Source organism: Nansenia antarctica (assembly GCF_963989245.1).
Source record: "Nansenia antarctica genome assembly, contig: SCAFFOLD_266, whole genome shotgun sequence".
Lineage (NCBI taxonomy): Eukaryota > Metazoa > Chordata > Actinopteri > Argentiniformes > Microstomatidae > Nansenia > Nansenia antarctica.
In genome coordinates this window covers 6,089-28,603 of record NW_027662455.1, presented here as the reverse complement: position 1 = coordinate 28,603, position 22,515 = coordinate 6,089, and the positions used below count along the sequence as shown (strand labels likewise).

The following is a 22,515-nucleotide window of genomic DNA, read 5'->3' as shown; positions in this document are numbered from 1 at the left end:
GGGGCTCTTTGACTTTGAGCCGTGTAAGCCGTATTTCACGCTGTTAGTTTTAAGGTTCCAGGCCGTGCGTGTTACCGCGTGTCTCTGGCCAAGCACCTCCAAGGCGCAGACCGCCGGCCCGCTCTGACTTCTGCCCCCTGCCATGACACTGGCTGTTGTTCTGGTTGTTCTTTTGTTTTGTTGATCATTCTGTGTTTCAAGGTTATACCACCGAGACATGTAAGAGTGTGCTCGGAGGGTTTGTTGTAGTCGGGGCCGAGTGAAGAGAATAAAACTCGGGATTGGAATACAAATAATTCCGTCTGATGAACAACCCAGAGACAGGACAGGTTAGTCAGTGTGCTTATGACCAATTAAGATGTTCAGAGAAGATCTGCCGTTTTAATGAGGGTTCGACTGGACCCGCATCTGTTTCCGCTCCAGTGAGCTTTGTTTTAATTGACCATTATTTATTTTACAAGACTCTTTTTTTTTTTTTTACACTAGATATGCAGCCTGGTCTCACACGGCAGACGTCAGAATTCGACGTTTATGGACAAACGTCGAATTCCGACGTGAGATTGCATCCAAACGTCGAATGCCGACGTGACATTGGGGTAGCTCGTTCACTAATTAATGCAAGTGCAATTCAAAATGGAATAATCCCGAGAGAAGCCCCGACAGGCGCACATAACAGGCGCACATAACAGGCGCACCCCTGCGCTTTCAGAACGAGCTACCCCAATGTCCATAAACGTCGAATTCTGCCGTCTGCCGTGTGAGACCAGAGATATGACACTAGATAGATACGACGATGTGTTTGTTCCCCCTCTACTCATATCGCCATATCGCCCCACCGTTCTCCCACTGTTAGTAAAACGCGCACTCAACAGTTATGTAAATGTCCCTTGTCCGCCTCTTTCACTGAGCATGAACAATCAGACGGACAAACAGACACAGACACGTACTGCGCGCTTCTGTATACAGTCGGCTGTCCAACATGTCTCTGTGTCTCTCAGCAGACCCCGGCGTGGACATGCGTCTCTCAGCAGACCCCGGCGTGGACATGCGTCTCTCAGCAGACCCCGGCGTGGACATGCGTCTCTCCTTCGAGAGTGAGGAGGGGAGATAATCCACATTGGATAGTTCGGAATTAAATCGGCCACAACGTGTTACAGTGGCAAAGCATTGAAGACCCAACCCCCCCCCCCGCACTCCCACCCCCCCCCCCCCCACACACACACACACTCCCGCCACCCCCGTCCCCAACTTTCCTCACCCTCACACCCTCCTCCCCAACCCTCATCTATTCACCGCTGAAGGGTGATGAGGGGCAGGGGGTACTGGGGGGTTGGGGCAGGGCTGGGTAGGTGGGGGGGGGGCATGGCTGGGTGGGGGGGGGGGACATGGTGCCAGCCCTGGTCGACCAGTCACGGCCCGCCACAGATAGGTCACTGTCATCGGGAGGGACAGAGAGAAGCAGCGATCACTATCTCATTACCCAGTAGCCTACTTATTTCATTTCATGCCCCCCCCCCGCCCCCGTCATGTCATAGATGGAGCTCCATTCATCGCGAATGAGAACCACAAAAAGAAAGAAAGAAAGAAAAGCAGAACGCGCGAGATCCTGTTGGCTGTATCTGTTATTTATTTGCGTTGACTCACCGATATCTCCCATTTTTGTTAGGCTACAACTTACATGTTAGTAAGTATAATCGTAAGTAGGCCTAAGCGTATAGCGTACATGTCTTGTTTTTATAGAGATTATATTATACATGAACGCAGCGCACGAAACCAGCGGATGAATTAGAATGATTATTTTCTTTCAGCCGATTCGTCTCATCATCATCATCACCATCACCACCATCATCATTGTCATCTGCAGCGGGGACTCTGCAGCGAAAGAAGGGTCGCTCTGATGACACTTGAATATATCAAGTCCTGCATGGCTCTGCGTCCTGTAGTGTGAGGCGCCCACTCAATCCCGCCGCTGCCGTCTCCTCTCCTCCTCCCCTCCTCCTCTCCTCCTCCCCTCCTCCTCTCCTCCTCTCTCCTCCTCTCCTCCTCCCTCCTCTCTCCTCCTCTCCTCCTCCCCTCCTCCTCTCTCCTCCTCCCCCCTCTCCTCTCCTCCTCTCTCCTCCTCTCCCTCTCCTCCTCCTCTCCCCTCTCTCTCCTCCCCTCCTTCTCTCTCCTCCTCCCCTCCTCCTCCCTCCCTCCTCCTCTCCTCCCCTCTCTCCCCTCCCTCCTCTCTCCATCCCTCCCTCCTCCCCTCCTCTCCTCCTCCCCCTCCCCCCTCCCCCCCCCTCCACCCTCCCTCCCCTCCTCCCCTCCTCCCCTCCTCTCCTCCTCTCCTCCCTCCTCCCCCCCCTCCCCTCCTCCCCTCCTCCTCTCCCTCTCCTCCTCTCTCCTCCTCTCCTCCTCCCCCTCCTCCCCCCTCCCCTCCTCCCCTCCTCCCCTCCTCCCCTCCTCTCCTCCCCTCCTCCCCTCCTCCCCTCCTCCCCTCCTCCCCTCCTCCCCTCCTCCCCTCCTCCCCTCCTCTCCTCCTCCCTCCTCCTCTCCTCTCCTCCTCTCTCCTCCTCTCCTCCTCCCCCCCTCCTCTCTCCTCCTCTCCTCCTCCCCCCCTCCCCTCCTCCCCTCCTCCTCTCCTCTCCTCCTCTCTCCTCCTCCCCTCCTCCCCCCTCCCCTCCTCCCCTCCTCCCCTCCTCCCTCCTCTCCTCCCCTCCTCCCCTCCTCCCCTCCTCCCCTCCTCCCCTCCCTCCCCTCCTCCCCTCCTCCCCTCCTCCCCTCCTCCTCTCCTCCCTCTCCTCTCCTCTCCTCCTCTCTCCTCCTCTCCTCCTCCCCCCTCCTCTCTCCTCCTCCCCCCTCCTCTCTCCTCCCCTCCTCCCCCCCTCCCCTCCTCCTCTCCTCCCCTCCTCCCCCCCTCCCCTCCTCCCCTCCTCCCCTCCTCCCTCCTCCCCCCTCCCCTCCTCCTCTCCTCCCCTCCTCCCCTCCTCTCCTCCTCTCTACACACCAGAAGCTTTTTATTCCGAGACCCAACGACCTTTCTGGAACAAAAACAGCTCTTAGCGTCAGCCTATACCGCTCTCTCCATAGGCCTGTGTTTTCACAAATAGCACCCATCTCTCCCTCTCTCTTTCCATCTCTCTCCCTCTCTCTCTCTCTCTCTCTCTCTCTCTCTCTCTCTCTCTCTTTCTCTCTCTCTGTCTTTCCCCCTCTCTCTCTCTCTTTCCCTCTCTCTCTCTCCCTCTCTCTCTCTCTCTTTCTCTCTCTCTCTCTCTCTCTCTCTCTCGCCTCTGATTATTTCTCTGAAAACTGTCTCTCGTGAACAACATGGAACTGTTGCTGTAATTCATCGCGTCGTTATCTGATCGAGGGGCTTTAACCGTCGAACACTTCCGCAGACAGTTTATTTGTTTATGTTGACGCACTTCTCGCAGTTTGTCTGTGTCTCAAAATGTGTGTTTCCCGGAATGAAGTGACGCGCAATACCTGGAAACCTCTAGCTTTGATAAGAGTGGGCCTGCTGGGTCAATGCCAAGGCATTCATGCCGTTGCATGGGTTTTCATAAGTTGTTTGTGTTGGAGACATAGTAATACATATAATACAACAATTAAGACCATGAAGTTAGAATAAACATAGAGGCCTGCTTGTGGTAAAGGTGTCCAACAACAACACAACAACAGTACTACTAATAGTAATATTAATAATGACAAATAATATTCCTAACGTCGCCTTATTAAATTCCAATCAAAATGGTTTCTCTCGTTGCACACTTGAGGCCGACTATTGGGCCAAATTAATTGCTGAAATAATAAATAGAATAAATAGAATAAATAGAATAAATAGAATAAATAGAATAAATAGAATAAATAGAATAAATAGAATAAATAGAATAAATAGAATAAATAGAATAAATAGGCCACTGACCATTTCAGCACTTTTGCAAACCAACCCGGCGCGTGCGCGCCTATTACAACCTGGTTGTGATAGGGTTATTATGATGAGACTTTAATCAAACCTTTGGGAGAAGAATGTGTTTTCATTCTCTCCCTTAATGCCTCCTCCCGTGTTTATACACCCATGCCAGCCTAATAAATATGTCAATAAAGTCACCCATCAGCGTGTCACCCATCACCCATCAGCCGCTTATCAGCCGCGGGCATCGAGGTGGCAGCGAGGCAGAGCAGCCCTCCACAGAAAGAGAAGGAAAGGGGGGAAATAGAGTTGTGAGATAAACAGGGTTGATCCATCTGGAACGGCCTGCGACGGGAGGTGTATCCAGTGTTAACGAACACGTTTCCGCTACACCTCGTCCGAGCCTTCCCTTTCCAAACACAGAGTCTTTCATGTCCGGGCCGGTTGTTCCACCCAGGGCAGGAGAGGCACCGCGGGGAGACGAGCCAGGCGAGGCGGCCAAGTTGGGGATGGGGGGCCGGGACACCTGCTCTGGAAAAGAGACTCCAGACACTGAAGTTTGCTGACTTGGTTGCAATTTATTCGTCCTCAAAAACACTTGCTTGCGACATGGAAACGAGACTCGCCTTTCCTTTTTGGCATTTGGCATTTGACAGAAAGACAGAAAGACATAGGAAAACCATAAGATGATCATTAAGGACATCAACCCTGTTTGTCTAACGGAGAGTTTTATTGCAGGTTTAATGGACTTATATAAAAATATATAATAGAATCTGAAACTTAAAATCAGAGGCGGTTGAAAAGAACTGTAGCGCTATAAAGATATGTCTGTTTGGATACGCTAAATATGAGTGTTTGGATATTTAGTCTATAGAAATAGGCGGAATTAGTACACAAACTGAGGAACACATTTTCGTTTAGTTTACATGGTAATAATAACAATGATCATATGATTATTATTAGCTATTATCATTAGTAGAAATACTAATACTAATATATATACTACTAGCCTAATAATAATAATAATAATAATAATAATAATAGTAGTAGTACTGTTATTATTATTGATAATATTGTTGTTATTATTATTATATTTTAAATATATTAAATATATAATTATGTTAAATCCCTCCACAACAATTTTAGAACATTGGCCAACAATTCTTCATTCCTGTAAAATGGTATTATTAGCAGTGATGTGAGCTTAGTCAGACGTGTAAGAAGCAGTGGCCTATATAGGTTCTCTGTTATATCTGCTCTCAGGTCTGTTGTCCAGGGAAGGTTGACGCTAAAACCATCAGCCTGTTGGTATATGACTGGTTCAACATTTCAGCTAAATGAGTTCGAAAAACATTAGAAACATTATACCTGTATCGAACAACTAATTGTAGTCTAAAATGTAGTTAAGAAACGCATATTTCACAATTCCGGGTATATAAATTCATGGTTTATAAACTGTCATTTCAGAATCGACGCGAAAGGCAACAAGAGCGACGTTGTTAGAATCTCTGAGGTCTGCGACGTCGGCGGCGAGCCCGCGTTCACATTTGCATTTAAATTCATCACATAAATCAGAAGGATTTATCACATAAATCAAAAGGGTTTCGACGTGGGTCAAATTACTGTTCCGAACCCGCGTGCCTCCGCGTTACAGGTGGCTCAGCTGAAACCTACCCGAGGGCCAAGGACTCCGAGGGACACCGAGTTAAAACCTTCCCCCAAAAACAGAAAAGAAACAGTCAACTAAACGCTGTGACCTGGCATACAGCTCATACAATTCCTCTTCTTCTCATTTGAGAATGTAAAACATCAAACATATTACAGACACTATGTGCCCATGCAGTCCCGCGTGATGTCACTGTGTTGGATATTGACGACGAGGCCTATTTGAATAAACAGAGACAGAACGTCGTTTGTTTGAGATTAAAAGCTTAAAGTATGGTTGTAAATAGTATAGCATATAGCATATCCGATGTCCACGGTGGGTTTGGGCCTATAGCTTATCTGACATATTCCCTAGACGGCATTGTAAATTCCAGGACAGACAGAAGGGCTGAGGCCGTATATGTCGGTATGTCGGCGGGTGGACAGAGATGAGGACATATCAACACCCTGCCTTTCTGACCCGCAGAGCTGCCTCACGCTGACACCGAACTCCCACAGCGGAGACCGTGTACAAAATGTGACAATGCACGTAAACGTCGATATCAGTACGTTATTAAGAATTATGCTGCACAAAAACACACAATTAAAACTCATTAGCTTAATCGAGAGACGAAAACGAATCACCTTATCGAATGGTAAAGTTGGAAGATAGTCAAATAATAATAATTTTTAAAAAAAAGATATCCCGCTGCATGAGAGTGGAATGTGTGTTTTAATGGTGAACATGATTTCATACGACATTAACAATCCTCAATATAATCTAAATTCTTAATCATATATCGTAGAATAGTCATCATCAACATAATAATATGCACCATAACCATAATCAGCTGGCTCTAACGCGGACACGTCTAAATACAAAACCTCATTGGCAGGTTGCACAACACGAAGCTATTCTTTAAAAACGGTGTTTTCTTACTCGTTCCCTGATGTGAAAAGAAAGTGATAAGTAAGAGGTCTGTGTTGCCTGTGGAAGTGCCGTCCTTCCTTGGTCAAGTTCAGTGCTGCGCTGCGCTGCGCTCCTGCGAGTCAGTTCTTATTGGTGCTGCGACGCGTTACATCACTGCTGCTTATGACGCCGCGTCTTCCTGCTTCCTTCAGTCTTAAAGTGAATCTTCTTGGTGGAGGAGAGAGGAGCATCCGAGCCTCGGAGACCCACACACGCGCACACACACACACACACACACACACAAGCTGCCCAGACACCAGGCTCTCAGGCTGGAGAGATAGAGGAGAGGAGAGCGGCTTAGAAAGAAAAAGCTCTTTTATATGATATTTTTTTTTCCTTCTATTTCCCCAACGCTCTCAGCGCTCATCACTCACTTTTATTCCATGCTCTTCCTTTCCCTGAGAAATTATCATATTCAGCTGGCGACCGAGCTGCGATCGTCCGTCCACCGTGTTCTCTTTGGGCAGCAGTGAACGGAGGTGGTTCGTGCGGGTAAGTCCTCACCCTTCTCTCAGATCAGAGAGTCCTCTCTCTCTCTCTCTCTCTCTCTCCGTTCCTCCCTCTGTTCCCCTGCGTCGCGTGCGGTGGGTTAGGGTGGGCGGCGGACAACAACACAACAAATAAACAAATCAAAACGATAAACAGCGGAATTTATTCTGATGAACGACGAGGTTATTTGACATTATTTGCTCGAATTCCTTCCGTACACCTCAAAGTGTGGGGAAAAAAAGTTGCTTTCTGATTTCCGTGGAGATAAAAGGCTGGTGGAGGTCCTCCGCTGCGGAACCGTGGCTGGCCGCAGCAGTTTATCTGTAACTTTGAGTTGAAAAGTAAGTTGCTGTTTCTGAAGCGAATGTGCATTTTCAAGTTGAGTTGAGTCCTTTTTTTCTTTAGACTGAAACTCATTCAAGGTTGTCTTGGTGTGACCGTGTTCTCTCTGAGGCTGGCCACCGTCAAGTGCGCTCATTGGCTTACTGTCTTTGTTTCGGTAAATGTTGTTTTTTCCGCTATAACCATCTCTAACCGGCCTGAGTACGTGTTCTTCCATCTGTGCAATGTTCTCATTTGTTTGGCATTCATGTGTCTTTTTGATGTAAACAACTTTGGTTTCGTTCGGCTATTCCTCATGTCCCAGTCGTGGGTTGACAGTTCTGTTTGTGTTTATTCACGGCGGGTAACTGTTTCCCTTAGTATCATTTATACCGTTAGATCGAAGCCCGACACGGTGCCAAGAATCAGCTAATGTTGACGGGAGAAAAGCGTCCCAAGTGAGTCCCCCAGTGGCCCAGCCCCCGCCACCCCGGGGCCACCCCGACCACCTCACTGACTGGCTTGTGTGTGAGGGACTCGTCTGTGTGACAACGACGGACAGTTGTTATAATTACATATTTTCAGTCCCGAGATGTGCATGAATAGACTGCTTCGCTCTGTTCCAAATCCAAAGGGTTATGAACTTTACTTGTTCATGTTCTTTTTGTCCTTGCCGCCGCCGCGCTCCGTCCACAGGGGTGTAAGATCCTGGGAAAGGCTAGGGACCGGGAGAGAGGGACCGGGAGAGAGGGACCGGGAGAAAGGCTAGGGAGAGAGGGACCGGGAGAGAGGGACCGGGAGAGAGAGACCGGGAGAGAGGCTAGGGAGAGAGGGACCGGGAGAGAGGGACCGGGAGAGAGGCTAGGGAGAGAGGGACCGGGAGAGAGGGACCGGGAGAGAGGGACCGGGAGAAAGGCTAGGGAGAGAGGGACCGGGAGAGAGGGACCGGGAGAGAGGGACCGGGAGAAAGGCTAGGGAGAGAGGGACCGGGAGAAAGGCTAGGGAGAGAGGGACCGGGAGAAAGGCTAGGGAGAGAGGGACCGGGAGAAAGGCTAGGGAGAGAGGGACCGGGAGAGAGGGACCGGGAGAGAGGGACCGGGGGAAAGGCTAGGGAGAGAGGGACCGGGAGAAAGGCTAGGGAGAGAGGGACCGGGAGAAAGGCTAGGGAGAGAGGGACCGGGAGAAAGGCTAGGGAGAGAGGGACCGGGAGAAAGGCTAGGGAGAGAGGGACCGGGAGAGAGGGACCGGGAGAGAGGGACCGGGGGAAAGGCTAGGGAGAGAGCTAGGGGAATTAAAAGGCTCTCCAGAGGAGCAGCTCATTGTTCTTCTGCGCTCATATTTCCTTGAAATAGTTGAAAGGTCTTCCTCCTCCCAGGGAGAGACTGCGCATGGGCAGTGGGAGACAGGTGCGCTGTCGGGAAAGACAGGTGCTCCTGCAGGGTCTATTTGGAGCGGTAACGACATGGCCATTGTTACGGTTGTTAAGGTTGTTACGGTTGTTAAGGTTGTTAAGGTATTGTGGCGCTCAAGTCAAGTCAAGGTTTTCTTGGAGATATATTATCACTCTTGTTTGAACTGCTCGAGACGGACGGCGCGCGACCCGAGCCAATAATGCCGTTTGTCAGTCACTATGTATTTTTTATTTTTTTAGATCAGTTTAAAAGTGTGAAGTATTTTCCTTTTGTTCTGCCAAATTCAGCATCCAGCATTTTTAGAATCTTGTCATGTTTTTTTTTATTTTTTATTATTATTATTATTATTATTATTATTTTTACTTGTATGAGTTACAGCAATTAACAATAACTTTAACTTTGTGTTTTGATTTGAGCCAAAGCTTGTCACTAAGCTAGTCTTAAAGCAACAATTAGCTTGATACTCTCCTATTATTTATAAATACTGGACCTCTCAAACAGCCAGTAAAGCTACTGGTGACTGTGTGTGTGTGTGTGTGTGTGTGTGTGTGTGTGTGTGTGTGTGTGTGTGTGTGTGTGTGTGTGTGTGTGTGTGTGTGTGTGTGTGTGTGTGACGAAGAGAAATGCTATTACAGTTTTGCATCACTGAAATGTCATGTCTCTCTCTCTCTCTCTCTCTCTCCGTGACGGTGTTGGATGTTGTGGTAGTGACGATGTTGGATGTTGTGGTAGTGACAGCTGAATCATTCTAGTTGTAACAAATACAGGATAAAGAATCGGTCAGTTCATAGATCGGCATATCTCAGAAGGTATGAAACCTGGCATGGACCTCCTCTGTCACGTATCCTGATCATCTGAGAGGCCAGAGGTCAGGAGACAGGCTACCTTTAACTACTCAGGTTATTCTGTCTTTATAAACATCAGAGACAAGTCTCATCTGATTTCACTTGAATTAGGTTAGTGTCTGTAAAAGGATGGTTCAGACACGTTTCAACCCAAATGTTTGACAGCTCAATTGCATGAATCAATTTGATTGGATGAAACACTGATTCATACTGCAAGCATAGAAGCACAGAAAACAGTCCCCTTTTGCCCTTCATATGTTGTTAATAGATTCAATTTAGTTTGGCATTGTAAGCCGTGGAAACACCCTCGCAGCCGGGGTGCAGCAGTGTACCCAAGACACACTCGCCTGAGACAAACACTAGGAACAATTATTCTCCAAATTCCCATGAAATCGGCTCATCTCAATTTGCTAAATATTTCCCTCTGTAGATAATTGACGTAAATGAATTAATTACATAGAATAAGAATTCTCACATCAGAGGAATGAGAATGTATTAATTCTTGTGTCTGTGGCGTAACAGTGAGTTAGACTCCCGTGCTCCGCCGACAAAAACAGCCTTCCCGGCTGCTTACATAGCAGTATTGACGGAGGCTTGGTAGTGACAAAATGTTTCCTTTCATAAGGGCATTAGGTTTTTGTCAGGGAGCTCAGAGCCTCTCCTTGCCGGCGCTGACCCCTGCGACCTGTCCGTTTGAGCGGAATTAACCGCTCTTGCCAGATGAAAAGACGAGAGAAAGCCATAGGAGTGAGCTCATACTGGGCCGCTAAAATCAATAGGCCTATTTATTGTATTCATGTTGTGTGCTATTTTGGTTTTCGCTTAAGATTTGATATTGTCATTCAGTTAGGAGGGGGGTGCGAGCGCTAGACGGCCTTTTCAAGAACATCTGACAGCGTGTGGATTCGATAAGGGTACACCACATTAGAACATCTGACAGCGTGTGGATTGGATAAGGGTACACCACATTAGAGATTAGTATTAATTATTTATTTATTTGCGCTATCTATTATGATATTGAACCATCCTCTGGCTCCGTCAGACGAGGTTAATTGTGTGAGGTACTTTAATATTAACATGTATATGTTAATATTATAATATATATATATATATATATATATATATATATATATATATATGTAATCACGTTCAGAATGTCTTTATGGTAAATCTTGTTTCAGACTTTCCCTTTTTTTGCTTTAATCTCTGAGTTTAAGGGTTCCATACAGCAACCCCCGAACCCCCGAACCCCCGAACCCCCGAACCCCCGAACCACACAAACATGGAAATGAGGACAAGTACTTAAGTAATTATCATAATTTTATGCAGCTTTGTGGTCCGTGGGAACTGGTTCATTGTGGCTCTGCGTGTGACAGGGGACGGGCTAGAATGTAGGACTTTGCCCTGGAATGCAAAGCCAAGGCCTAATTCCGACCTGTTCCATTTCCTCTACTGTCATTGGTTGACGCCGTCTAAATGTGATCGTGGCTGCCGTGGCAGGGATGAGCCTCAGTGTTGAGGTGAGCCTGTATGGTTCTGACACGTCGGGATAACGCTCAGTGGGATAATGTCATTCTCTGGGCCGGTGCTGTTTGACTATCTCAATCAGTAATTTTCACAATGGTTAAATGTTCATGTGCAAATATAATCAACTTATATTAAAAGCCTTATACAGTGTAGGGGTTGCAAAGCCGTGCTATCGAGCAACAACCACAGTCGTCATTTAAGGTCAATTATCGATCCTTTTTTAATTAATCACAACTCGTTTATTTTATTTTATTGTGTGCCTCTTGTGTTTCCCAGGTGCCCAGAGTTCAGACCAGAGTCCTTGGTCCTAGAGGCCCAGAGTCCTTGGTCCTAGAGGCGCGGCTTTGTGGGATATGGCCCAATAGCAGCAGGCGGTGATGCCGGACCATGACAGCGACTCCCTCCTGAGCAGACAGACCAAGAGAAGACGAGTGGACATCGGCGTGAAGAGGACCGTGGGCAGCACCCCCTCCCTCACCTCCTCCAGCGCAGCAGGAAACGCCACCGCAGACAACATCGCCCGCGCCAAAGCAGCCATTTTCGGTGCCATGAACTCTATGAACTCCCACCACCACGGCTCCGACCCGGACTCCATGGACTGCTCCGTGGCCCAGAACCACGGGGGCCCCGGGGCGGTGTCGGCCAACGACAGCGAGTCCAAGTCCAACGTCCTCCGGAAGCTCCTGAAGAGAGCCAACTCCTACGAGGACGCCATGATGCCCTTCCCCGGCGCCACCATCATCTCCCAGCTCCTCAAGAGCAACATGGCCAAGAACGGAGGAGGAGGAGGAGGAGGAGAGAGGGGGGAGAGAGGAGGCGGAGGAGGAGACGGAGGGTTCCCCGGATCGGGGCTCTCTAGCGGGGGCTCCGAGGCCCCCCAGGAGGACGCCTGCAGCAACTCGTCCCAGGACAGCCCCCAGGAGTGCCTCTCCCCCTTCGGACGCCCGCCCCCCCCGGCCCTGGGCGGCGCCTTCGACCTGGAGCGCCTCAACGACGAGCACCTGAGGGCCAAGCGCGCCCGCGTGGAGAACATCATCCGCGGCATGAGCCACTCGCCCAGCGTGGTGCCGCCCTCCTCGGCGGCCCGCCACGCTGGAGCGGCGGAACGGGACCACCGCGAGCGGGAGCAGCGGGACCGCGAACGAGACCGCGAGGTGGACCGGGACGGGGAGCGGGACATGGAGATGAGCTGCCCCTCCCAGCAACAGCAGCAGCAGCAGCAGCCCCCCAGCCCCCGGGGAGGAGGAGGAGGAGGAGGAGGCGGGAGCGGGGGAAACGAAGTCTGCAGCCGGGAGAACAAGCGCAAGCAGCGTCTGCCGCAGCAGCAGCAGCAGAGCTTCACCCAGCTGGTCTGCCAGCGCAAGGAGCAGAAGCAGGAGGAGCGGCGGCAGCTCAAGCTGCAGCTGGAGGACATGCAGAAGCAGCTGCGGCAGCTGCAGGAGAAGTTCTTCCAGATCTACGACTCCACCGACGACTCCGAGCACGACCTGCTGGCCCACGACCTGGCCCACGACCTGGCCCGCGGGCTGGGCAACGCCTCCGAGGAGGAGGACAGGTCCGACGACGCCGGCGACCGGGACGAGAGGGGCGGCGGGGACGACCGGTCCGACAACGAGACGATGTCCGACCTGGACCCGGGACACTTCCTGGACCGCGCCCGCGCCTTGCTGCACCAGCAGGCCCTGCTGGCGGAGGGGGGAGGGTTGGGGAGGGACAAGTCCAGGAGAGAGAGAGAGGGCCTGATCCGGGGCGGGGGGGGCAAGGGGGGTCTCCCAGGCGGGGGCCCGGCCTCCTCCTCCTCCTCCGCCATGCACCACGCCGAGGGCAAGCAGCTGGCGGAGACCTTGAAGCAGGAGCTGAACTCGGCCATGTCCCAGGTGGTGGACACGGTGGTCAAGGTGTTCGCCAAGCCGCCCCGCCCCGCGGGACCCCCCCACCAGGCCTTCCCCCCCCTGCCCATGCCCTCGGAGAGGTTCGGCGGCCTCAACGGCGAGAACCCAAACTTCCACACGGCCAACCAGCGCCTCCAGTGCTTCGGGGACGTCATCATCCCCAACCCGCTGGACTCGTTCGGGGGGGGCATGCCCGGGGTGCCGGGGGCCAACGACCAGACCGAGGCCCTCCCCCTGGTGGTCCGCAAGACCCCCTCGGACCACCACCACCACCACCACCACCACCAGTCCTCGGCCGTGGGGGCTCACGGAGGCCACCACCACCCCTCCCTGCACCCCTCCTCCCTCTCCGCCTCCATGGGGTTCAGCCCCCCCTCCTTCCGCCACCCGTTCCCCCTCCCTCTCATGGGCTACCCCTTCCAGAGCCCCCTGGGCCCCCCCTCGGGCGGTGGGGGCTACCCGGGCAGCAAGGACCGGTCCTCCCCGGACTCCATGGACCTGTCCCGGGAGAGCACCAGCCTGCGGACCAAGATGTCCTCCGGGCACCACCTGGGGGGGCACCACCACCGCCTGTCCCCCGCCCACCCGGGCAGCACGGCCGAGGGGCTGTCGCTGGCGCTCATCAAGTCGGAGTGCGGAGACCTGCAGGACATGTCCGACATCTCGCCCTACTCAGGCAGCACCGTATCCTTACCTGGCGGGGGCGGGGGGGGGGGGGGGGGGGGTTGTGAGTGAGAGTGTGTGCGTGTGTGTGTGTGTGTCAGTATTTTTTTGTTGGTGTGTGTGTGTGTATCAGTGTTTTTTTGTTGGTGTGTGTGTGTGTGTCAGTATTTTTTTTGGGGTGTGTGTGTGTGTGTGTCAGTGTTTTTTTTGTTGGTGTGTGTGTATGTGTGTGTGTGTGTGTGGGTGGGGGTCAGTGTTTTTTTTGTCTGTCTGTGTGTGTATGTGTGTGTGTATGTGTGAGTGTGTGTGTGTTTATCAGTGTTTTTTTTGTCGGTGTGTGTGTGTTTATGTGTGTGTGTGAGTGTATGTGTGTGTGTGTGTATGTGTGTGTGAGTGTATGTGTGTGTGTGAGCGTGTGTGTGTGTGTGTGTGTGTGTGTGATAACGCTCCTGATTTTCTATTATCTTTTTCAAAGCTCATCAGTCTTATTATCCACATCTCTCTCTGCCCAACTCACCTCAGGTTTTAACCATCCTTCCCTCTTGTTTCACTTCTATCTCCCTCTATCTCTCTTAGTTGTTAAAAGCACTCTGGACACCTATCACGTTACCCTGTGTGAGATAATGTCCCCCTGACATTTTCTAAACCCCGATTCTCATTTTAAACATCTCGTCTCAGAGATATGGGGGAGAGAGAGAGTGAGAGAGCTAGTAGAACGTAAGCACAATGGCATCTATACGCTCCCCTACAGTTTAACCCCTGCCTGGCCCCCTCGCGCCCTGTGGGAAGCTCATATGAGCCCCGCGGGGAGTTGGGCTAATGGCCTCAACTAATACATTCACCCCCCCCTCCCTGTATCTACCACTATATCTCCTCAGCCTCTCGCCATTCAACTTCCCTTTACCTGATAAAAACGTTCATTCATGACGCCTCAGTAGCTAGCTGTGTAACTGTCAGCGGTCGCCCAACTGCCCAACTGTCAGCAGCAGTGAATTTGTCCTGACAGGAATTTTGGCGATTGCAATTAGCGAAGGTTCAATGTGAGGGTGGTTTTGGGAAGAAAGTGTTTGTGTGTTTTTAATTATTTTTGCCTCAGGGCTGTTACTGCCTTTGTGTGTGTGTGTGTGTGTGTGTGTGTGTGTGTGTGTGTGTGCCTGTGCCTGTGTGTGGTGTGTGTGTGTGTGCCTGTGTGTGGTGTGTGTGTGTCACTGAGAGAAAGGGTTCGCCTGAGGACTCAGTAAAGATGTGTGCTCATGACCGCCTGTGTCTCTTATCATCCTCGCCATTGTAAAAACCAACAATCGTTGTTGTTTCTTTGCTTTTTTTTTTTTTTTTTCATCTCATAAAGATCTGTCAACTACCCAGGGGGACCTTCGGCTGTTGCTTGGCAGCCAAATACTTATTTTTTTTCTCTCTCTCTCTCTCACTCACTCTCTCTCCTTCCCTCTCTTTTCTTTGAAGCGGGCGTTAACAGGTGTTAGCGGCGAGCTGTTTGTCTTTCATTACCTCGCCTTGTCTTGTCTTCTGACCCCAGGGTGAGCGCTTTCCACAGACCCATAATCCTCTGCCTCACTATCGCTCCCGACGGGGGGATGAAAAGAAAGAGAGAGAGAGACAGAGACAGAGAGAGAGAGAGAGAGAGAGAGAGGAGGAGAGAGAGAGACAGAGGGAGAGAGAGAGAGAGAGACAGAGGGAGAGAGAGAGACAGAGGGAGAGAGAGAGAGACAGAGGGCGAGAGAGAGAGAGGATAAAACAATTAAACAATAACCGCATATGGCAGATGTAGTTGCTTCTATTGTGCCATTTCTAATTGTAGGTTATTAACAGATGCACTCCCCTGAATGGAACTATAGTTAGAACAACGGCTCTGGATCTTCAAAGTTTTTCTTTTAATATTTTGACAGGTTAATTTCAGAGCCATACAGTACATCTACCTGGTAGATTTAGACGTTATTTGTAATAGTAAGCTTATCATGAATGCATGATTTTTAAATTAAAAGATATATATATATATATTTAGTAGTCCAGTCTAAAGTGACACCTATTTCTAGTGCCACAGGAGATAGCATAGTAGTATTGGTAATGATAGTAGTAATAGTAGTAATAGTAGTAATAGTAGTAATAGTAGTATTGGTAATGACAGTAGTAATAGTAGTATTGGTAATGACAGTAGTAATAGTAGTAATAGCAGTATTGGTAATGATAGTAGTAATAGTAGTAATAGTAGTAATAGTAGTAATAGTAGTATTGGTAATGACAGTAGTAATAGTAGTATTGGTAATGACAGTAGTAATAGTAGTAATAGTAGTATCGGTAATGATAGTAGTAATAGTAGTATTGGTAATGACAGTAGTAATAGTAGTATTGGTAATGACAGTAGTAATAGTAGTATTGGTAATGACAGTAGTAATAGTAGTAATAGTAGTATTGGTAATGACAGTAGTAATAAGTAATAGTAGTAATAGTAGTATTGGTAATGATAGTAGTAATAGTAGTATTGGTAATGACAGTAGTAATAGTAGTAATAGTAGTATTGGTGATGATAGTAGTAATAGTAGTAATAGTAGTATTGGTAATGATAGTAGTAATAGTAGTATCGGTAATGACAGTAGTAATAGTAGTATTGGTAATGACAGTAGTAATAGTAGTAATAGTAGTATTGGTGATGATAGTAGTAATAGTAGTAATAGTAGTATTGGTAATGATAGTAGTAATAGTAGTAATAGTAGTATTGGTAATGATAGTAGTAATAGTAGTAATAGTAGTATTGGTAATGATAGTAGTAATAGTAGTATTGGTAATGACAGTAGTAATAGTAGTATTGGTAATGACAGTAGTAATAGTAGTATTGGTAATGACAGTAGTAATAGTAGTATCGGTAATGACAGTAGTAATAGTAGTATCGGTAATGACAGTAGTAATAGTAGTATTGGTAATGACAGTAGTAATAGTAGTATTGGTAATGACAGTAGTAATAGTAGTATTGGTAATGACAGTAGTAATAGTAGTAATAGTAGTAATAGTAGTATTGGTAATGATAGTAGTAATAGTAGTAATAGTAGTAATAGTAGTAATAGTAGTATTGGTAATGACAGTAGTAATAGTAGTATTGGTAATGACAGTAGTAATAGTAGTAATAGTAGTATTGGTAATGACAGTAGTAATAGTAGTAATAGTAGTATTGGTAATGACAGTAGTAATAGTAGTATTGGTGATGACAGTAGTAATAGTAGTAATAGTAGTAATAGTAGTAATAGTAGTAATAGTAGTAATAGTAGTAATAGTAGTATTGGTAATGACAGTAGTAATAGTAGTATTGGTAATGACAGTAGTAATAGTAGTATCGGTAATGATAGTAGTAATAGTAGTAATAGTAGTAATAGTAGTATTGGTAATGACAGTAGTAATAGTAGTAATAGTAGTAATAGTAGTATTGGTAATGACAGTAGTAATAGTAGTAATAGTAGTATTGGTAATGACAGTAGTAATAGCAGTAATAGCAGTAATAGTAGTAACAGTAGTAATAGCAGTAATAGCAGTAATAGCAGTAATAGCAGTGATAGCAGTAATAGCAGTAATAGCAGTGATAGCAGTAATAGTAGTAACAGTAGTAATAGCAGTAATAGCAGTGATAGCAGTAATAGCAGTGATAGCAGTAATAGCAGTAATAGCAGTAATAGCAGTAATAGCAGTAATAGCAGTAATAGCAGTGATAGCAGTAATAGCAGTAATAGTAGTAATAGCAGTAATAGCAGTAATAGCAGTAATAGCAGTAATAGCAGTAATAGCAGTATTAGCAGTAATAGCAGTAATAGCAGTATTAGCAGTAATAGCAGTAATAGCAGTAATAGCAGTATTAGCAGTAATAGCAGTAATAGCAGTATTAGCAGTAATAGCAGTATTAGCAGTAATAGCAGTATTAGTGCTAACAGCAGCCCAGAGAGCAGGACAGATTGTCAGACATTTTGTGGGCTGCATTAAGTTTATCCGCGTTGGTGAGCGTCGTGTGACAGATGGCCGACATCAATTTCCCCGTGTGTTCTCAGACTCCGCGCGCACGGCGTCCTTACACCTAGAACCAGGAAACGCAGAAATCTATTTCCTCTCATGACTTTGGGGTTTTGGGGAAGTGCTGTTGAGAATGATGATGTCTTGTCAGATGTGCACGGCGACCAGGGCCAGCTGGTGGAAGGGCATCATCATGGCAAAATAATAGTTTCACCCCAAAGTCCAATCACTATTACACGGCAAGCTGTGAGAGAAAGGGATTAATCAAGACCCGTATAGTTTCCTTTATTATCATGATGGAGAGAGAGAGAGAGAGAGAGAGAGAGAGAGAGAGAGAGAGAGAGAAAGACAAAGAGAGAGAGAGAGAGAGATTACATTTTCGGTTCTATATGAGGGTTTGTGAGAGTTTATGGAGAAGAGAGAGAGACAAAATCATTCAGGAGATTTCATGTTTAACATCGGAGGCGGCGTCCTGTGTGTGTGTGTGTGTGTGTGTGTGTGTGTGTGTGTGTGTGTGTGTGTAGGTCTTTGTTTGGGTTCGTGTCAGCCGGAGAAAAGGCTGCAGAACACCACCTCTCCTCTCTGGCCTGGAAGAGAGCAGCTTCACACTGATGCCTCTTTCCCAGTTTCCCTCTCTATCTCTCTCTCTCCCTCTCTCTCTCTCTCTCTCTCTCTCCCTCTCTCTCTGTCTCTCTCCCTCTCTCTCTCTCTCTCTCTCTCCCTCTCTCTCTCTCTCTCTCTCCCTCTCTATCTCTCTCTCGCTCCCTCTCTCTATCTCTCTCTCCCTCTCCCTCTCTCTCTCTCTCTCTCTCTCTCTCTCTCTCTGGCCATTGTGTGTCTGGCTCAGGGAGCAGATGGTGTGGTTGGAGAGTGGAGTGCGGCTCTTTTGGCCGGGGCTGTCAGAGAGAGGCTAGCCTGCCAGGGTTCCCCCCTAAGGCCCTTGCCTATAGAGCTCCATACAGCTCTCTCCCTCTCCCTCTCCCCTTTCTCCCTCACTCACTGTCCCTCCCTCCCTCTCCCTCTCTCTCTCTCTCTGAGCCAGTGTACAATAGAGTGAGAGGCTGGAACTGGGAGCCCTGATCCCAGCATGGTTCAGCAGTCTTTGGCTTTGTGAAGAAGAGGGGGAGCCCTGAGTCACCCTGAAGTCAAGGGCAATCCAATCTAGCAGCTGATGCTTCCGCCTCACCCCCCCCCCCCCCCCCTACGTCCTGGTTACCGTAACGTTTGTGATAATGGCGCACCGTCAAACGGGAAGATTATTTATTTTTTTAAACATACGACAGCGCCGGATTACCGTGTTACGATCCAGAGCTTCTCCAGGTCCAACTTGGAAACGTGAGACGTTGTTTCTTTCACGGCTCAAAAAGATGGTTGCTGGTTTCTGGTTGATGAAAGACCCTAGTTGGAAGCTGCCGTAGGTTTTGTGTATAACATAACCCCCCCGCCCCCGTCCCCCCCGCGCGTCCCTCCCCCTCCACGCCGACTCCATCATCTCCTCTTTCCTCTGCCATCGCCCCAGATTGATATCGGATGCATTATACGGCCGTTAATTCACCGTGGAAATGGTTTGGGCCCGTCCACGGAGCAGATGTGTTCCAGGGAGGCGCAGCCCGTCGCTGGCTGGGTTCTCCTCCTCCTTCTCCTCCTCCTTCTCCTCCTCCTTCTCCTCCTCCTTCTCCTCCTCCTCCTCCTCCCAGGGCTTGGCAGCACCGGGGATGCCGGGAGGGGAGGGGAGGAGCAGGAGGAGGAGGAGGAGGAGGAGGGGGATGTAATTGGGGTTGGAACGGTTCTGTCATTCAAGGTGCACACACACCCGCCCCCCTCCCTCCCTCCCTCCCTCCCTCCCTCCCCCGCTATCTTTCTCGAGAGACCCCTTTTCCTTGGAAGCCTCAATCCTAAAATCTAGGATGACGATATTCCAGTTGAATACGGTCCTAGGACAGTAGGTTGTTATAGTGTAGAGAGAGTGTCCGTCAGGGCCATGTTAAGGACTCTCCCATTGATCTATTATGGATTTTTTTTACGCTCGTTTGAAGCCAACGTGGATAGGCGCTGTCCTCGCTTGGCATGTCTTGTCGCCAACCCATTAGGCTTCTTCCCTCATAACCCGTGTTAACTGCTTTCTTTGTCTGTGATATGCAAATGTCTCCCTTTTTTCTTCTTTTGGGTGGGGTGGGGGAGTTGTTGGAGGGTGGGTGGAGGGTGGGTGGGGGGGGGTTGCTTACTTTGACTGTGAAATGAGGTCCTTATGTAAAGGCACCGGCTGTGTCAGCGCTGGCCAGTGTGTTATTTACTGTGACGGTCTCACACCTGATACGAAGGAGATGCTAATCGCAAGCAAATGGCTTGGCAAGGGTTCCGTCTCCACACCCCAGGGCAACTGAATCAAGATCACCAGTCCCCGACGCTTATTAAACTCTGACTCAGACTGACTCTTATTACGTACGTAACATTATTATGAATTATATCAGATGTGGTGAAGGGAAAACTTAAGAAAAAGAAAAAAAGAAGAAATGAACATAGCTAGCTAGCTAATAATGACACTCTAAAAGTCATTGTTATCACCACGTTAGAAATACCGATCAACCGGAAGTAATGTTTAAAAAATGTGAAAAATCGTCGAGATGCCTATTTTACGGACGGTCGTCCCTTTTAGAAACAAACACTTTTTTCCCTCCAAAAAGTCAAAGTTCATTTCCTTGACGGCGGCCATGTTCAGATCCAGGAGGGCCTCTCTCCCAACCACCTGAAGAAGGCCAAGCTCATGTTCTTCTACGCCCGATACCCCTCCTCCAACATGCTCAAGATGTTCTTCTCTGACGTCAAGGTGAGTCCCGACCCTCGCCCTCTCTCACCCTTTGACCTTTCACCTTCCACCTGTCCACCTATGTCGTCATTACAGGAAGTAGGACAGTGATTTAACGACCTTCCTCCTTCTAATTGATTATGGTTAGGATTCTTGTAACTGATCCTAGAATTACGTTCCAACATTATAAACATGACGCACCGACTTCTTCTTCTACATGCTGGTTCAAGACAAACGTACTCTGGCCCTGTGTGTACCTGTAGCTGTCTCCGTGGTTACCTGTCCAGGTGTGTTCACAGCCGTCTGTGTGTGTGTCCTTTATCTTCCCAGCCGAGGAGCCTGTCCTTGTCTCCACTGACGACCGTAAGGGCAGACTACCTACCACACCTTGTCTTATCTGTCTTTTATTTTAATCTCTGTTGCTCTCGGTTGTCTCTTTGTGACCTGCTTGTGTTTTGACTTCAGACTAGCGGTGAAAGTTAAGTAAAAAAGCTGTTTTCATCTTCTGACTTGACTCAGAACGGTTCTTCCGGGTTGGCGCTTCAGTACTAATGTGATTTGCCTGCTGTTGTGCACGGCGTGCGATGAATGCTCTGTGTTTGTGTGTCTTGCTGAAAGGCGAGGTCCTTATTTACCTTTTGATACTCGTGTGCCATAGCTGTATGCAAACGAGAGAGGAGGAGGAGGAGGAAGTCCCATTGATTCAAGCTTAGGAGGGAGAGGAGAGGGAGAGATGAGCATGGGCGATAGAGGAGAGAAGGAGGGGTAAGGGAAGGGAGGGTGGGAGGGAGGAGGGACAGAGGAGAGAGGAGAGGATGGGGGGGGCAGAGAGGGAGGAGAGGATGGTATGGAGGGAGAGAGAGGGGGGGGGGAGAGGGGGGGGAGAGGGGGAGGAGGGGTTATCTGAGCAGGTGTAAGAGTTGGAACGGAGGGAGAGAGGGGGGGGGAAGGGGTGAGGAGAACGGAGGGAGAGGGAGGGAGAGAGGGAGATAGGGAGAGAGGGGGGGAGGGAGAGGGGGGGGGGAGAGTGGGGGGAAGGGGTGAGGAGAACAGAGGGAGAGGGAGGGAGAGAGGGAGATAGGGAGAGAGGGGGGGGGGAGTGGGGGGAAGGGGTGAGGAGAACAGAGGGAGAGGGAGGGAGAGAGGGAGATAGGGAGAGAGGGGGGGGGAGAGTGGGGGGGAAGGGGTGAGGAGAACGGAGGGAGAGGGAGGGAGAGAGGGAGATAGGGAGAGAGGGGGGGGGAGAGTGGGGGGGAAGGGGTGAGGAGAACGGAGGGAGAGGGAGGGAGAGAGGGAGATAGGGAGAGAGGGGGGGGGAGAGTGGGGGGGAAGGGGTGAGGAGAACGGAGGGAGAGGGAGGGAGAGAGGGAGATAGGGAGAGAGGGGGGGAGGGAGAGAGGGAGCTAGGGAGAGAGGGGGGGAGGGAGAGAGGGGGGAGTGAGAGAGGGGGGGAGGGGTGAGGAGAATGATAAAGATGAGGAATTAGGTCTGATGCTAGTGTGTTAGGTCTGATGCTAGTGTGTTATTAGGTCTGATGAATGAATGAATGAATGAATGAATGAATGAATGAATGAATGAATGAATGAATGGTCTTTATTGTCATTGCTATAGTACAGGTACTAAACAACGAAATTTGGGAGGGGTGGCTCCCCTGGTGCTAGGAAAGAAAAAAAAATAACTAAAAAAGAACAAGAAGGGAAAGGAGCTGGTTTACATAAACAAAGGCTATGTACACTATCCACTATACTATACTGTACAGATAAAACGACTAGGGTTGTCATATTGCACATAGTGTTATTTATGCTAGTGTGTTTAGGTCTGATGCTAGTGTGTTAGCGAGGGGAATTTGGCAAACAAAACACAATAGGTCAGCTACTGTACTACTGTACCCAGCCCAGGACAGCAGACGGCACAGCAGCACAATGGCAGAGCTCTCCCTGGGTGGTGTTGTTGTTGTTGTTGTTGTGGTGTTGTCGTTGTGTTGTTGTTGTGGTGTGGCTGTCCTCTCTGTGACAGATCCAGGCCATCTTATTCAAATCAGGA

General features: G+C 49.1%; 1 protein-coding gene across 1 annotated transcript; it reads left to right on the top strand.

The window, feature by feature from the left end:
* Positions 1-5,916: 5,916 nt before the first annotated feature.
* On the top strand, positions 5,917-20,835 carry LOC308175622 (prospero homeobox protein 1-like; the record flags this gene model as incomplete). Its single annotated transcript, XM_080551253.1, has 4 exons — positions 5,917-7,001; positions 11,380-13,679; positions 20,386-20,493; positions 20,803-20,835. Coding segments are annotated over exons 2-4 (2,340 nt in total), but the record flags the coding sequence as incomplete, so codon positions are not given.
* Between the last annotated feature and the right edge of the window lie 1,680 nt (positions 20,836-22,515).